We start from the raw sequence: 16,594 nt of genomic DNA, 5'->3' as shown, positions 1-16,594 counted from the left end.
TCCTGAAGCGCTGTGGCTGAGCTGAGGGTCCTGCCACAGGGGTCTTCCTCTTCTTCTCTGCCTGTCTAGCTGTAATGCAGTCCTCTTGGGAGATAGCCATGTTGACCAACTCATTGTAGCTGTTGGCCCTGACGGTGTTGAGACGATCACGGAGCTTAGTGCTGAGCCCCCTCCTGAACCTGTCTCTCTTCTTCTCATCTGTATCTGCATGATACCCAGCATACTGGCACAAGTCATTAAAGGCCTGGGCATACTGCAACACTGTCCTGTTGCCCTGAGTGAGTGCCAAAAACTCATTGAGCTTCCTGTCCATGATCCCGGCTGGTATATGGTGTCCTCTGAAAGCTGCCTTGAACTCCCTCCACTCCACCTCTCGGTCCTCTGGCTGCATAGCAAGAAAATGATCCCACCAAGTCCTTGCAGGTCCGCGAAGCTGCTGGGTGGCGAACCTGACTTTGGTAACTTCTAAGCAAACTCCATGGAGTAGTGGGAATTTGGATTCCACCACTCGCAGCCATACATCTGCGTCAAGTGGGTCCTCCGCCCTTGTGAACAATGGAGGCTGGGTGCTGAGGAATTCCTGATAGGTGGCCGCCGCGGGGTGACGCTGGTGGTCTCCACCACCATAATGCTGAGGTGGTGGCTGACGTTGAGCCAGCTGCCTCAGGATCTCATTCTGCTGAGCCATGAGCTCCTGTAGAGTGGGAGGTGGTGGCGGTGGTGGAGGAACGCGCTCGTTCTGGCCACGACGATGCCTCCCGGCCATCTGAAAAACCACATACATACTTAACACCACAGTTCCAAGTTCAAGATTTTATCACGGAGAAAAAGTTAAAACAACATGATAGACTCCGATTTCAACAAAAGGATGTTAAAGAGGCATAATTTCTTCCTTCCAAATTTAAACTGATAACAGCATCCATCAAACAAGCTCCCAAGAGAGTTTAGCACGATTACATCAAATTGTTCCAAAATGACTCAACTCTATCTAGCCTAGTGCCCCAAGGGTGCAAAAGCTAAGCTAGCTGCGAGGAGTCCGACTATCCAACTTCTAAGCCTATCCTGAACACCTAGTGAGCGAACGAAGCAACACTCGACTCGGGGGAAGGTGGTCTTCCCGAGCCGGCAGTGTCCACACTGGAGGCAGGCTCATCTCCTCCCTCGATGTCGACGTCCTCATTGGCCTCCTGGTCCTGGATCTCCTGGTGGTGCATGTCCAGGTGTTCGTTAGCCTCAGCGAGCTGCTGCTGAGTGTTAAGGAGCTGATCCTCCAGAACCTCGATGGTGTTCTCCCTGGTGCCTACCAGCTCCTCCAATTCCTGAATATCAGTGGATAGCTGCTCCACCTGCAAGTCCTTCTCCACCATTTCCTGGGACAAGTCAACCACAAGTTCCTCTCTGTTGTCCAATGTAATCTTTGTTGCCTCCAGTAGTGCCATCAGGTGGGACATCGCCTCATCGCGCATCACCTGCAGACGGTACAGAGCATTCATGCACCGTACAGTCAAGTGTGCGGTCTGTCCTGGGTAGATGGCCCAGATGTCCTTGGCATGCTCCACCCGATCCTTCCACATTGGGTCGTCCTCCTTCTCAGCGGGGAACAAGCCAATGGGGTGGGTAGCCAGCTCCAAGGGATGGAATCCGCAGAAGGTAGTCAATCCATGCAGAGCGATCGCCTCGATCGTGTCCTCTGCCCGGTACCCGAAAGACTCGGAGTCCAAAGAGCGCCATCCTGGCTGCAGGGGATGAGGCTCCAAGGTCATCCTCACCCTACAGCGAGGCACTCGGTGCTTCTCGAACTGCTGCACCGCGTACTGAGGGGGTGTCGTGTATCCGCCCCCCTGAAGTACTTCCCACAAAATGCGGGGAAAGCCCTCTCGTGCAAGTCCGTCAGTGTGGGTCAGTGCATTTCCGTCATCGGAGGATCCGTGGGAAGTCATCTGTGTACGGTTAAGAGTAAGTAAAAGAAAAAGAATTATAAAAGAACAAGGAAAAATAAAACTCAGCCCTTCTTTAGTTAATGAAAAGGCACTGGAGACCTAGTTGGTTGTTATCTTGTTTTTAAGTCCTTTACTCAGTTATCTATTTACTTAATCATGAATGCATGCATGCTCGTCCTGAACGGCCTCACAACAAGATAAAAGGAATAGGGAGGAACTCCCATCCTGTAAAAGTGGCCTGTAGGGCCTAGTTACTTAGCCACCTAGCTACCCTTCTATTACCCTAAGGCTTCACGTCCTAGGGCTATCCTGCTCGCCCTACTATCTATCCAACATTGTTTCTATCAAGTTTTTACTTTGGAAAAAGGATGGTATTCATGTTTTATTGACTCCTCTGTGGTGGTACAAGCTCCGATACCAGCTGTGGCGGAACTGCCCGAATTATTCCAACTTAAGTGCCCAAGTCCCGCCTTAGAGGCTAGACCACACTTAAATGGGAATAACCCGTCAATCCCTCGGATCTAGTCTGACACGGCCACTGACAGGATCAAGTACCACAATCTCACTCGAAGGTGAGTCACAGAGCAAATACAATAAAGCATAAAACCATACATGTCAGAGTATTAAATTATTACATCACCATCATCATCATCGGAGTTTTGCAAAAGTAACCATCATTGTTCGAAGTGCAGCGGAATAAAACTAACGGTGATTGAACAGAGAGATGGGAAAGCCTGTCCCATCACTCCTCATGCTCCTCCTCAGCCGAGGCAGGGTCCCACTCAACAGTCCAACCCGGTGGCAAGGTGGACGGCCAAGTTATCCCAGCAACCATCTCCTCCAGAGAACCTGTAAAAAATTATGCCACAAGCAAGGCTGAGTATACTAATACTCAGCTAGACTTACCCGGTGTGAGGAGTCTACTCCTCTACCTCTAGACATGCAGCTGTTTGGCTGTGGGGTTTGGTTGCCAAAAGCACTAGCTGAGTTTCTAAATCAAGATTTTAACTTAGTCAAAGTTAAGTGTGACTCTCTTAAGGCTAAAAGTGGACTATCTACTCATACATGGTAGCAAGCATTATTAGCAATCAACATCTTATCTCAACTCATCATACTTCCACTTATTACTCAATGCAGTACAATGGATCAAGCAGTCTCATTAGCTGCGAGAAGCAGACGATTCGAATCGAGTTTTTATCCTTGCAAGGTAAACCTAAACACACGACATGTAGGAGCACTCCGTCCCCACACACATCAACCGTCCCCATCGATTCCCTGGCAACAGAAAGGGGCTCACCGCCTTGGCGTACAATGCCTCACTGACCCCGACTGGCCGTCGTGCAGTGACCGCACTTGTACCCACCATAACCGGAATGGGAGACCTCGTCTCAGGTCGCGTGAGGAGGGCAATCTGCGGGCAGGTTCACTCAGGTACTAGGCTTACCGATTTACCATATTTCTCGGTATGTGTTTAGTACGTTCAAACGCTTGACACAGGTATCCGCACATTAATCCTTATTCCATTTTCCATCTCGTGAACAACCAATCCCCATGGATTGTTGTCCACCAACTAGTATCATGACAGTGTAAAAGTGGGTACAATCAATTTCCTGATCTCGCGCGAGTGCTAGAAAAATCACTCGTCTTCTACCGAGATCCTAATTAAATAAAGCAACTACTCGACCTGTCATACTAGTATTCATCTCAAAAGGATTCCTGAGATCATGCAACTAGGGTTTCAAACAATTCCTACACCTAAGTGCACAATCAATCCTACAATCATTAAGTGAAGTAAAATAGCATAAATAACAGGTTATGCATAAAACCGGGGCTTGCCTTCCAAAGCAGTGGCAGGCAGGTCCTCTGGTGCAGACTCTGGTGCTGGATCGGGGGCTACCTCCTGAGCAGCTCCTTGCTCCGGCACGAGGATGTACTCTCCGTCAGCAAGATTACAGTCTATCGAAATGCAATGAACATGTATGTCATGATTATGCAAGATTTAAGAACATTACTAAAGAAACTAAGTTAAGAATTAACTTAGGGTTTCCTGGTTCTGCGGGGCTTCTAGTGGTATACATAGACATAGACTTATTACCTTTTAAGCTTAGGTTTTCTTTTAGGATAACATAGTGGATTTGTATTGTCTTTATAGATTTCAGTGGACCATGCTTACAAGGGTTTTTGGATGGCATTAATTTCCATTATTCCTTTTCCTTTCTTTAATTTCTATTTAGGGTTTCTAGTGTAGGTTTGAACTACGACAGTGTCTTAACAATTTCCAAAAATTCTGTAAAAATTACAGTGGGTGGTCACTTGCTATTCTAGCTTGTTTTCAGAATTTGAGGCTTAAAGTACAAAAGCTAGGCTTTAAACAAAAATAACAATAGTTAGGCAAAATGGGCCACTTTACACTACACTTCTTAGTTGGGGGTAGGTTCTGTCCAAAAGGTTATTTTTGTTGGCATCCTATAGTGATAATAAACCTCTGTACTAAAAATCACAGAAAACTAAGGGGTGGTTATTTTGTTATGATTTTCTTAAGTTTAATGTTAAAAAGGCACTTTCTACTACATTATTATTTGAAAAATGTCAAACAGCAGATTTCATATTTTTCCTAAGTTCTCTTTAATAAAACAATAGTTATCCCAAGGGTGGGGGTGTTTTTACCTTGGGGTTATATTTGTAGAGTTTTTCTAAGTTTCACTTGTTTTATTAAAACAAAAGAGATCTTACTTATTTTACACTAAAACAGGGTATGATATATTTTTCTAGTGAACTATATTGAATAAATAACCTAACAAAAATAGAGGTACTCTCTGGTTCATTAATTAAATTACATTTTCTAGTTTCCTTATCCTTAAGCATATTATAGAATAAGGGGTAAAACTAATTTAAATGGAGTGGACAGAGAGGTTTAACATTTTTACTTGGTTTAGTAGGTAGATACAAACTTCTCAAAAATTTTCTAACCCCAGTCAAATAGTGCAACTAATTTTGGCCCTGTTATTAAGCTTTTGGTCAAAACTATAATTAAATCAGAGCTTTAAAGTTTTCTACAGTACATAGGGGTTTTATATTTTTCCTAAATAGGTTTCATTATTTGGAGTCTGACAAAATTGGTTTGACCAAATTTGGATGATTTAAACAGAAGTTATGCATTTTCAAAGTTTCTGTCCAATTTAAAAACAGATTTAATAAAGGTTTTCTGGAAAAACAGTTTACACCGAGGTCCCTGGGTTTAAACTAAATCCACCCTCGCAAATCTACCCCTACGCCACTATTCCCCTGTGTCTCTGACATTTCACAAAACCCCCTGACCTTCTCTCCCTCTCACCCGCAGTCCTTCCCCTTATGCAAACAGTAACCGCGGGAAAGAAAAGGGTGGCGTGGCTTACCGGCGGCGAGGGAGGTCCGGCGAAGGGTGGGGTTGGCTCGGGGAGACTCTGGCTGTCACGTCGAGGTACGACTTGACGTCGGAGATGGCCGGAATCGCCCGGTCCACGCGTGCAGGCGGGTGTCCTCGTCGGCGGCGAGTATACCAGCCAAACCACGGCGAGCTGGTTCAATCCGAGGGCACGGTGAGCTTCACGGGGTAACGTAGCGACTGTGTGCACAAGGAATCGAAGGATGGTGGAGTGGTTTACCCGGTCCACGTACTCCGGCGGGGTTGAGAGCTCCGGCGAGCGTGGACTGGCTTCTCCGGCGAAGTGCTCTCTGATTCCTTGCTCGGGGAGCCTCACGGAGGTGTGCACAGTCTTCTCCGAGGGCTGGACGGGGTTGGGAATGGCTCTATTGGCCGGTCTACGGTGACAAAGGGATTGGGCGGCCGCGGACTCGCTGCGCACGGGCAAACGGCGACGAGCTAACTCTGGTGAGGTGTGGAGGGTGCGCGGAAGGGTGTAGTCGAAGCCTGGGAGGGCTTTATAAGCTCGGGCGCGGGCCACGGCGCTGGCTTGGCTCGGGCGCGGCGCTGGGCGTGCGGGGGCGCGCGCGAGCGTGCTCTGGCACGGGCAGAAGGCGTCGAACACGTGGAGGTGTTTTTCTTCCAGTGTTCAAACGTCTCCAGAGATCGCAAACGTGCGAATCTCGCCATGAATCCGGCGCAGGCCTCTTCCTGGCACCTAGGGCTATCTCACATGTGTGAGTTCCAATGGATGATACACCCTAGATCGGGAGATAGACGGGCACCAAATCTGGCTTGTCTCACTGCCCACTCAGCGACAAAACTGATGTCAAGAGCTGTCAAACGTCTGAGTCTCGGTCTCAAATTTTTCCAGGGGGTGCCTTAAGTGGTATACCACATTTTTGGTATAGAACCCAAGTGGTTTTGGCGCCATCTTCAAAGTGAACACGGCTGGTCTTTGGATTAGGGCTAAAATGTGACTTAGAGGGAAATAGAGAGCTCTAGCTCTCTCTCCACTTGGAGATTTGAATTGGGGTTTCTCCAGGGGTCTTTTTGCAACATTTTCCTCCCCTAATTGATGGTTACCAAGTTAGTTAGGGTTTGGGTAAAAGTTAGACATGCTTTGCCCTCTTGTTCACTCTCTTGTCCCCCTTGCCTAGGGTTTTGGAAGATAGGGTTTAGGAGAGGTCTAGGGTTCTTCTCCCCCCTGATCCAAGGTAGTAAGTGTGCAAGGATTTGAGTAATGCTTCTTATGTCATTGGCAACTTTATTAGCACTTGGTCTCCAAGTTCTCAAGTGTTGCCCTAAGCCTTTACTCCTTGTGATCACAGCTTTTAGTGCCAAGGTGGCTCTAGCCAAGGTAACACCTGGGGTGTTACAACGGTATCCATTCTATTTATATGCAAACTACCACTGCAGAGTGGCCCCCGCATTTCAGAAATTTTGTTGTTTAGCGACGGGAAGGTGTTTTTTCGGACCTTCGACACAAGGTCTTCGTTCGTTTCGCAGTCTGAGTTCATTGTAAGAAAACGAACTAATAATATGAGGGGCTACTATTGGGGGCCTTCGTCCTTCGAAGGTCCTCAAAAAACACACAGTTAACCACTATTTCCCGACACATCTCTAAGTGTTGCAGGTGCTTTGGTAATATCCACCTTCGGAACAAATCAAAAATAAAAGATGAAGGCATTAGCTTCGTCATAACAATACGACAAGACGAAGATAGAAGTCAAACGAGGTCGTAAGAAGGTGTTTACAAGATTCTGGTGACAAGGTGATAGAGATAGAAGACAGTATACCCTTGTGACATTTATAAACCATATGTACAAGCTTTGTGGACAAACTTGTAATTTCATACGAAGTTGTATCTCTCCCCTATAAATAGAGGAACAGTGTCAAGCATAAATTCACCTTTCTTCGGAGAGAACACTCCTATCTGTTCAGGTTCCAAAGTTACCTTCGAGCTCTCGTTCGTGTAAAGCCGAAGATATGCTTGTAATTGTTTATCACATTGCCAGGAATGAAATTTGAGATGAATATGCAGATAAGTTAGAGGACTTGTTCTTTATTATCTGCACTTTTATTCTTGTTAGAGATGTGAGGATTCTTTATTTCTCACCTTCTTCTTTCATATGACCTTCGGAAAGAGGTTAAATGAAGGAAGAAGCGGGAAACGTACTAACTTATGTTGTCTTGTTTTTGACATCCCGAAGGATTCAAAAGCAAGAGCCCAACAAGATGTTTGTTTGTTTGAACTATAAAGGTATCAACTCGTTACTCGTGTAATGAGCTATTTGTAGTTTATAATGTGAATTGTCAAGGTTTTATATGTAGGCTTTTTAATAGCTCATCAACCCTAACGAACTATTGAGATGTCGTGCTAAACGAGTTGGCATAGCCCATCTAACGCTGACCATGTCGTGCTATGGGTGGATAAGCTTATGGTTAGGCATGGTATGAATCGATATATTAAACGTGTTGTGACAAGACCAGATGTGAGGCATGAGCCTAATTCTTTCATGCCATGGGCCTACTTTGAGACGGCCAAGAAGATACCTAGCTCCATTTTCTAGGTTTGGTCCAGGAATGACCCATTGTGGGTCGAAAGGAAGAACACTAAACTGCATGATCTAGGTTTGTTCTGTTCCTAGAATGATCCGTCATAGATAGAAAGTGCAGCTACTGACTAGCTGTAACCAGCGCCCCGTTGCACAACACATTAGGATAAAGCATGTGTTACAACACATCCACACCACACAGCTGTTTTGGAACAAAACTCGGATCACATCCACACCACGCAATTGTTTTGGAACAAAACTCGGATTATACTATCTCCAGACTCCCTAATCCACTCCATATCTGACTCTTTATTTCAACACTCTGCAAACAGTACAATCTACAATGCAAAACATTACTTTACATGGTCTGCTAAAATAGACTAAGATTATCTGCTAGAATGGACTACGATTATCTCCAGCAGACTTTGTCCCACTCCTTTATTTCCAGCAGACTCTGTCCCACTCCTTATTTCACTTCATATTTCAAAATACACTCCTTATCTCACTTTATATTTCAAAATACACAGCGTGCGTTGCAGGAGTTGCATAATGGCTCGTCTCGCTGCTACCTTAATTTATTTTAATACTTCTGTCGCTCTATCCTCACATGAGTGAACCTGTCGTAGATAAATGTGGGCAGACTTTAAAAAAATCAGTTCAACGGCGCCTAAAAGGGACATAAGTCTCGAGAGCTTTCAATTTTTGCCGCTACTGATAGTAGACAAAAGGCACACCCGCAAGTGGCGCCCGATGTTGACGCTAATTGAGTTTTGGTGTTTGATGATCAACACAATCCATGAACTAATAAGTTTTCTAGTGTTTGTGTTTGTAGTTCACAGGATGCAAGATTAACTTGGACTAAGGAATTGAGGAAAGCAACGCCTCAAAAGAAGACATTAAAGAGATCCAAGAAAAGTCCAAGTGTGGTGCCTGCGGACTATCTGTGCGTGGAGCACCGGACTGTCCGGTGTCCACACGCCGGACTATCCGGTGCACCAGGGAACAGCAGCCCAACGGCTAGTTCTAGGTGGCACCCGGAGAGAAGACCACCGGACTGTCCGGTGTGAGGACCGTACTGTCCGGTGTGAAAAGCATGCGGCACCAACGGTCACCTGCTCTGACAAGCAACGGCTAGGCGCACCGGACAGGCTACAGTGCGCTGTCCGGTGCACCACCGGACTCTCCGGTGTGACACAGAAAGCAGCAGCTTTTCTCCAACGACTATATTTGTGTTGGGGGCTATAAATACACCCCCAACCGGCCATTTCCAAGTGTGGGAGCCCAAGCAACATACCAAGGCATATTGTAGACATTTTCAAGTGCTCAAACACCCAAGTGCTTAATAGAATCACTCGGTGATTAGCGTAGGTGCTTTACGAAGTGCTTAGGTTAGTTAGACCGCATTAGCGCTTGCTCTAGGTGAATCCTAGCTAGTTGAGTGAGTTTAGATAAACCTCACAACCCCTCGGCTCTTGCGTGAGTCGTTGTAATTGTACCGAGTGGGGCGAGAGTCTTGCGAGACCGTGACAACCGCGTTTGTGTCACGGCCGCCACCGTGTACCGGAGGGAACGAGGCCCGCGACGTTTCGGTCGGAAGCTCGATAGTGGAGACGGCGAGGAGCGTCCGAGAGAAGCCGGAAGCGGAGCACCACTTACGTGTGGAGAAGGCCTGTGGCTCTCTACGGAGTTACTCGACCGAGGTGCTTGACCCTCGCGTGGGCTTCCCTTTTGCGTAGAGACACCAACGAGGATTAGTCGAGACCTTGCGCGGTTCCGGATACCTTGGTAAAAATACCGGCGTCATCCACGAGAGTTTGCTTCTCTACTTTGCTCTTTAAGTTTTTGCATTTATATTAACATTTAAGTTTCAATCTTGTATTCATACTTATCTAGTGTAGATTGAAACTTAGCCTTTGCGGTAGAGATAGCAACACTTAGACAAAATCTAGTTTGCACATTCTAGTTTGATTATTTGCATAGGTTTTGCTCTAGGGATTTAATTGTGGCCTAGTTTAGCGAAAGTTTTAGAAGTCCTAATTCACCCCCCCTCTTAGGCGTCACCCGTTTCTTACAAGAGGTTAAATGAAGGAAGAAGTGGGCAACGTACTAACTTATGTTGTCTTGTTTTTTGACATTCCGAAGGATTCAAAAGCAAGAGCCCAACAAGATGTTTGTTTGTCTGAACTATAAAGGTATCAACTCGTGTAATGAGCTATTTGTAGTTTATAATGTGAATTGTGAAGGTTTTATATGTAGTCTTTTTAATAGCTCATCAACCCTAACGAACTATTGAGATGTCGTGCTAAACGAGTTGGCATAGCCCATCTAACGCTGACCATGTGGTGCTATGGGTGGATAAGCTTATGGTTAGGCATGGTATGAATCGATATATTAAACGTGTTGTGACAAGTCTAGATGTGAGGCATGAGCCTGATTCTTTCATGCCATGGGCCTACTTTGAGACGACTCAGAAGATACCCAGCTCCATTTTCTAGGTTTGTTCCAGGAATGACCCCGTTGTGGGTCGATAGAAAGGAAGAACACTAAACTGCATGTTCTAGATTTGTTCTGTTCCTAGAATGATCCGTTCCTAGAATGATCCGTCATAGATAGAGAGAAAGTGCAGCTGCTGACTAGCTGTAAACAGCGTCCCGTTACACAACACATTAGGAGAAAGCATGTGTTACAACACATCCACACCACATCACGCAGCTGTTTTGGAACAAAACTCGGATTAGACTATCTCCAGACTCCCTAATCCACTTCATATCTGACTCTTTATTTCAATACTCTGCAAACAGTGCAATCTAAAATGCAAAACAGTATTTTGCACGGTCTGCTAGAAATAGACTAGGATTATATGCTAGAAATGGACTACGATTATCTGCAGACGACTCTATCCCACTCATCTAACTTCATATTTCAAAATACACAGCGTGCAAAATACACATCGTGCGTTTCAGGAGTTGCATAAGGGATGCTCGTCTCGCTGCTACCTTATTCTATTTTCATACTTCTGTCGCTCTATCCTCACGAGTGAACCTATCGTAGAAAAATGTGGGCAGACTTTAAAATAATCAGTTCAACGGCGCCCAAAAGGGACATAAGTCTCGAGAGCTTTCAATTTTTGCCGCTACTGATAGCAGACAAAGGCACACCCGCAAGTGGCGCTCGACGTTGACGCTACCCAAACAACAGGGCACGCCGCAGCAGAGCTTAACAGTACACAATAACAGTAACAACCGCATACAAAACTTCGGGATGGAGTGACAAGTCAGGTATTGCAAAAGCAGATACAGGATTAACGACAGGTTGCATCATTTCTTTTTGGCAGCTGCCTTGGTAACCTTGGCGCCGGTCGGGTCCTTCTTCTCCATGTTAGAATACCTAGAGCTCTCGTCTAGGGTTTGGGGTCTTCCCCATGTAATTACCATATCACCCCTTGTGCAATGGGCCAGGCCCAATTACACAAGTCTATTAATACATCTCACCCAACTCTGATTAGGGTTATGGGTTCACATTCCATTATGGTATCAGATTAGTTTTTTTCCAGCCTCCTCCCTCTCAGCCGCCAGCCGCCGGCTTCCCCTCTCCCCACCGCCGAGCGCCACCAGGGCAGTCGCATCTCCCTCCGCGGACCGCGGTCCCCTGCAGCCCTGCTCCGCCGTCCACCCCCAGCCCCCTGCTCCGCTGCGACGCTGCCTGCTCCCTGCGTCTTCCACTCTTCCTCCGTTCGGTTCGGCCGTTCGCCCGTTCCTGGTTCCTGCGCTCGAGCTGCCGTCTGTCGAGCAGATCCCAGGCGGCCAGGCGTCCTGCGTCCTCCTGCGTCCAGTCGTCCAAGCGGACGACGCGGCAAGCCGGCCACGCGCCCAGCCGCCCACGGCGCACCTGCTGCTCGGCTGCTCGTCTTCCTCCAGCGACCGTCGCGGCCCGCGACCGTGCAGCGCGCATCCAGGCGACCCGAGTGCCCCTGCAGCCCTGCACCCGAGCCCCGCACTCCGCGACCTGCGCCCAACGCCGCCAGCACGCACGCCCCTCGCCTCCCCGACCGGACCATGACGCAGCCGACAGGACGCGGCACCTGTTCGTCTCCGGCCGTCGACGCCCCCTGGAAGCCAGCAGAGCCGCGCCCCACCCGTCCTGCGGAGCCCCTGCTGCGGCGTCCTCCAGTCGGCGCCCCGATGGACGCGTCCACCGCCGCCACCACTGCGGCTATGCTGGCTGCCATGGACATAACCGCTGCCACCACCAGCCCTGGCATGCACCTCCCCATCGCCCCTGCTGCGATCAGCAGCAGCCTCGCCCATGGAGGGGCCCCCTACATCCCCGGCCTCGGGCCGCCCCATGCTGCTCCCCCGCCACACATGAGCCTTACCTCACATGCCGCTCTCGTGACTGTACGTGTTCTCCTCCACGACGGCCACCTCATCCGGGGCATGTTCGTGTCCTTCGATCCAGTCTGGAACCCTATCCTTCGGGACTGCGTCGAGGTCCACCCTCAGGCGGGCCGTCACGTGCCTGGACCGCTTGTCTTCCCACGTGCTACGATCGCCTCCCTAGCGGTTGAGCCCATGCCATCTCCCTCCCTTCCGTGTGTCTCTATCGGGGCACCTTTTTGGCCCTCTCCGCTCACACCGCACCTTCGTCACCACCACCTCCCCGAACCACCACCGATTGGGTGGTTGACTCCGGAGCCTCCTTTCACACTACCCCCTCCACTCCCATCCACCCCACCTATCACATCCTTCCTCCATCGTCGTCGGCAACGGTTCCACCCTCCCGGTCACCTCTGTAGGTACATCTATCCCACTCATCTAACTTCATATTTCAAAATACACAGCGTGCAAAATACACATCGTGCGTTTCAGGAGTTGCATAAGGGATGCTCGTCTCGCTGCTACCCTATTCTATTTTCATACTTCTGTCGCTCTATCCTCACGAGTGAACCTGTCGTAGAAAAATGTGGGCAGACTTTAAAATAATCAGTTCAACGGCGCCCAAAAGGGACATAAGTCTCGAGAGCTTTCAATTTTTGCCGCTACTGATAGCAGACAAAGGCACACCCGCAAGTGGCGCTCGACGTTGACGCTACCCAAACAACAGGGCACGCCGCAGCAGAGCTTAACAGTACACAATAACAGTAACAACCGCATACAAAACTTCGGGATGGAGTGACAAGTCAGGTATTGCAAAAGCAGATACAGGATTAACGACAGGTTGCATCATTTCTTTTTGGCAGCTGCCTTGGTAACCTTGGCGCCGGTCGGGTCCTTCTTCTCCACACTCTTGATGACTCCAACAGCAACTGTCTGCCTCATGTCGCGGACAGCAAACCTACCAAGGGGAGGATACTGCGAGAATGTCTCCACCACCATGGGCTTGGTGGGAATCATCTTCACCATACCAGCATCGCCGTTCTTCAAGAACTTGGGCTCTTTCTCAAGCTCCTTGCCAGAACGCCTGTCGATCTTGGTAATCAGCTCAGCAAACTTGACAGCAATATGGGAGGTATGGCAGTCCAGCACTGGGGCATAGCCGTTACCGATCTGGCCAGGGTGGTTCATGATGATGACCTGGGACGTGAAGCTGGCAGCCTCCTTGGCAGGGTCATCCTTGGAGTTTGAGGCCACAAAACCACGCTTGAGATCCTTCACAGCAACGTTCTTCACGTTGAAGCCAACATTGTCACCAGGAAGGGCCTCCTGAAGAGCCTCGTGGTGCATCTCAACAGACTTCACCTCAGTAGTCAGGCCAGTTGGACCGAAGGTGACAACCATACCAGGCTTGATGACACCAGTCTCCACACGACCAACCGGTACAGTTCCAATACCACCAATCTTGTACACATCCTGCAGGGGGAGACGCAGGGGCTTGTCCGAAGGTCTCTTGGGCTCGGTGATCTGGTCAAGAGCCTCAAGCAGGGTCGGGCCTTTGTACCAGTCAAGGTTGGTGGACCTCTCAATCATGTTGTCGCCCTCAAAACCAGAGATGGGGACAAAGGCAATCTTATCAGGGTTGTACCCAACTTTCTTGAGGTAGGATGAGACTTCCTTCACAATCTCATCATAACGCGCCTTGGAGTATTTGGGAGTCGTTGCATCCATCTAAAAACAGAACAGCAACAGAATAGCATTACCATTAGTTTGATTATCCATGTCACAAAGACAGTGTATGCTTGAAACAGAACAATACTATTAGTTTAATGGAATAAATCACATGAACAGCAGGCAAACTGTAAATATGTTAAAACACATAGATCAAAATTAACTGACTGGTAGTATGGTGCACAGGAATAAAGTTGTTTACACTGACATCCCAGCTGTAAGAACTAACACATAAATAGGTAGATCACCACATATCATAATTCATATATATGTAACCAACATAGCAAGTCCTGGATGTAACAAATGCAAAGAAGGTAAATACAGAGCTGACAAGGTATATGTCAATGGATCCTACTACTGAACTGTACCATCAGCACGTTAAGTAACCATAGGAATCAAATGAAGACAACTAAATGCTGCTACACTTGCACATGCATTACTTATCCACTAAGTGTTCCAATAACTTATAAACATTACTCAGAACAATTGAGTGGGAAATTTATATCAAAATTATAGAGAAAATCTTTCTGCAACAGATCTGACTAGCAATATTGAAGGCTATTAAGTTAATTAACTACTAAATATCAAAAGAAACAGAAGGTTAATGGAAGCTCTAGCCACTAATTGCAATTCACAAATTCTACATTCAACTAAAAATAGTGTATACATCTCATATACCATTATACTAGAGTCTCAACTAGTGAAAAGTAAAATAGAAATTCCTGAGAGCATACCTTGTTGCAGCAGCAAATCATCTGCTTCACTCCAAGAGTGAACGCAAGGAGAGCATGCTCACGGGTCTGGCCATCCTTGGAGATACCAGCCTCAAAACCACCAGTGGTGGAGTCAATGATAAGGACAGCACAGTCAGCCTGGGAGGTACCAGTGATCATGTTCTTGATGAAGTCACGGTGTCCAGGGGCATCAATGACGGTGCAGTAATACTTGGTGGTCTCAAACTTCCACAGAGCAATATCAATGGTGATACCCCTCTCACGCTCAGCCTTGAGCTTGTCGAGCACCCAAGCATACTTGAAGGACCGCTTGTTCATCTCAGCAGCCTCCTTCTCAAACCTCTCTATTACACGCTTGTCAATGCCTCCAAGCTTGTAGATCAGGTGGCCGGTGGTGGTCGACTTGCCAGAGTCGACGTGGCCAATGACCACAATGTTGATGTGGGACTTCTCCTTACCCATGGTTGAAGGTGAAGCTTAAACTGTTAAGACAGACGAATCAATAATTAGAAACACTAGTAAACAAACCCCCCCCCCCCCCACTAACAAAACAATCAGCTTTAGAAAAAGCATCATACACATAAGCACGGGAAAATAAAGCAGCAAACAATGAACAGAGCAAACAATATAATATAAAAACAAAGCAGGCCTAGAAAACATAAAAAGAGCAAACTAGTAAGTGTGCGCATAGAATGTTGAGCCAGTAAAAATTGGACATACTATAAAAACCAGATCAGAAATTTGGTCATATTATGAGGTTGCAACTCTTACTGTACATGAACTACGAAGACGGATACAGAGGAAAGTATCTGCAAAACAGAAACTACAGCTGCTCTACACATAAAAAAATTCGATCTGACACTTTATTATGACCACGTAAAATTACCGCAAGCACAATCAATAAGTCGTCCAACGACGGTGCGTAAGTAATTCGTCGGATCCAGAAGAAACAATCCGCAAGAATCAGGTTATCAAAACACGGAAGTAAACAAAACCCAAAATCCCTAACGGAATGGACGTGCAATAGCTACAATTGCTCGCAAAACAAAGGACTTAATCACTACAGGCACGGGCAGGCAGTAGAGTACAACTTTGATCCAATCGCTATCGCATCAAGCAGATCTAGAACAGAGGTCGAGTGGCAGAGGATGAGCCAATACCTTGCAAGGGAGAGAGGCCAAATTGGAGGCGTAGACGGCAGAACCGCAGAAGACGACGGCGAGTTGGGGAGGAAGGTGCTGGCCTCTAGGGTTCGAGACTTTATATAAGGGCTTCGGCGTAGGCCGGACCAGCCAAATAATTGACTCCCGAATGGCGGCCCAGGGCCCATAAACGGAGCCAGAAAGGCATTGTTATTTGAAAATTGAAATTGTTCATGCTGAAAGTGGAACATGACATTCTTCAATGCCGTCCAAATTAGGAGCTCAACCGTAGTACTAATTAAAACGGCTTAATTAACCGTTCAATATCAAAAACGGTCCAGGATTTAAGTATAAGGCCAGGTACAAGACACCAGTTCGGTTTTTTCTAAATATAAGAAACGACTAAGAGGTTACATGGTACAACCCTTAGACATTGAATCATTAATGTAGCTAAGAGACAACGTGTATAAAAATCGTAAAGAGACGGCCTTTTCGCGAAGAGTCCATCTATTGTATTTTTTCACTTTGCCCCTTACTGACCTCTTAAGAGACCACATATTAAATGGGGTTGTATATACCGTAAGAGGGATCATTATGTATTTAAATAGGAATAGAAGAGTGAAGAAAGATAAAAACAAAGGTAATCAAAGCATATAAATGCCATTGGAGATTAATATGATGGGGTTAAAAGGACAACCCTCATACCATGATAT

The 16,594-nt window shown here is 47.1% G+C and overlaps 1 protein-coding gene across 2 annotated transcripts; it reads right to left on the bottom strand.

The window, feature by feature from the left end:
- Window positions 1-10,949: 10,949 nt before the first annotated feature.
- On the bottom strand, window positions 10,950-16,064 carry LOC103635498 (elongation factor 1-alpha-like). Of its 2 annotated transcripts, XM_008657934.4 has the most exons (4): window positions 15,900-16,064; window positions 14,740-15,221; window positions 13,172-14,005; window positions 10,950-11,266 (listed from the first exon to the last, which is right to left on the bottom strand). In XM_008657934.4, exons 2-4 carry the CDS (start codon window positions 15,199-15,201, stop codon window positions 11,219-11,221), a joined length of 1,344 nt encoding a protein of 447 aa, XP_008656156.1. In that variant the 5' UTR covers window positions 15,202-15,221; window positions 15,900-16,064; the 3' UTR covers window positions 10,950-11,218.
- Window positions 16,065-16,594: the final 530 nt, after the last annotated feature.

Source organism: Zea mays, chromosome 8 (genome assembly GCF_902167145.1).
Source record: "Zea mays cultivar B73 chromosome 8, Zm-B73-REFERENCE-NAM-5.0, whole genome shotgun sequence".
Lineage (NCBI taxonomy): Eukaryota > Viridiplantae > Streptophyta > Magnoliopsida > Poales > Poaceae > Zea > Zea mays.
This window is presented reverse-complemented; position numbering and strand designations above follow the sequence as displayed.

Bases quoted from the DNA above. Each gene is read 5' to 3' on its own strand.
- LOC103635498 (XM_008657934.4), bottom strand. From the start codon at position 15,201: ATGGGTAAGGAGAAGTCCCACATCAACATTGTGGTCATTGGCCACGTC. The intron at 14,006-14,739 runs GTATGCTCTCAG...TTCTGTTTTTAG, and splicing joins TGATTTGCTGCTGCAACAAG to ATGGATGCAACGACTCCCAA. The intron at 11,267-13,171 runs GACCCGACCGGC...ATGGAGAAGAAG, and splicing joins TCAAGAGTGTGGAGAAGAAG to GACCCGACCGGCGCCAAGGT.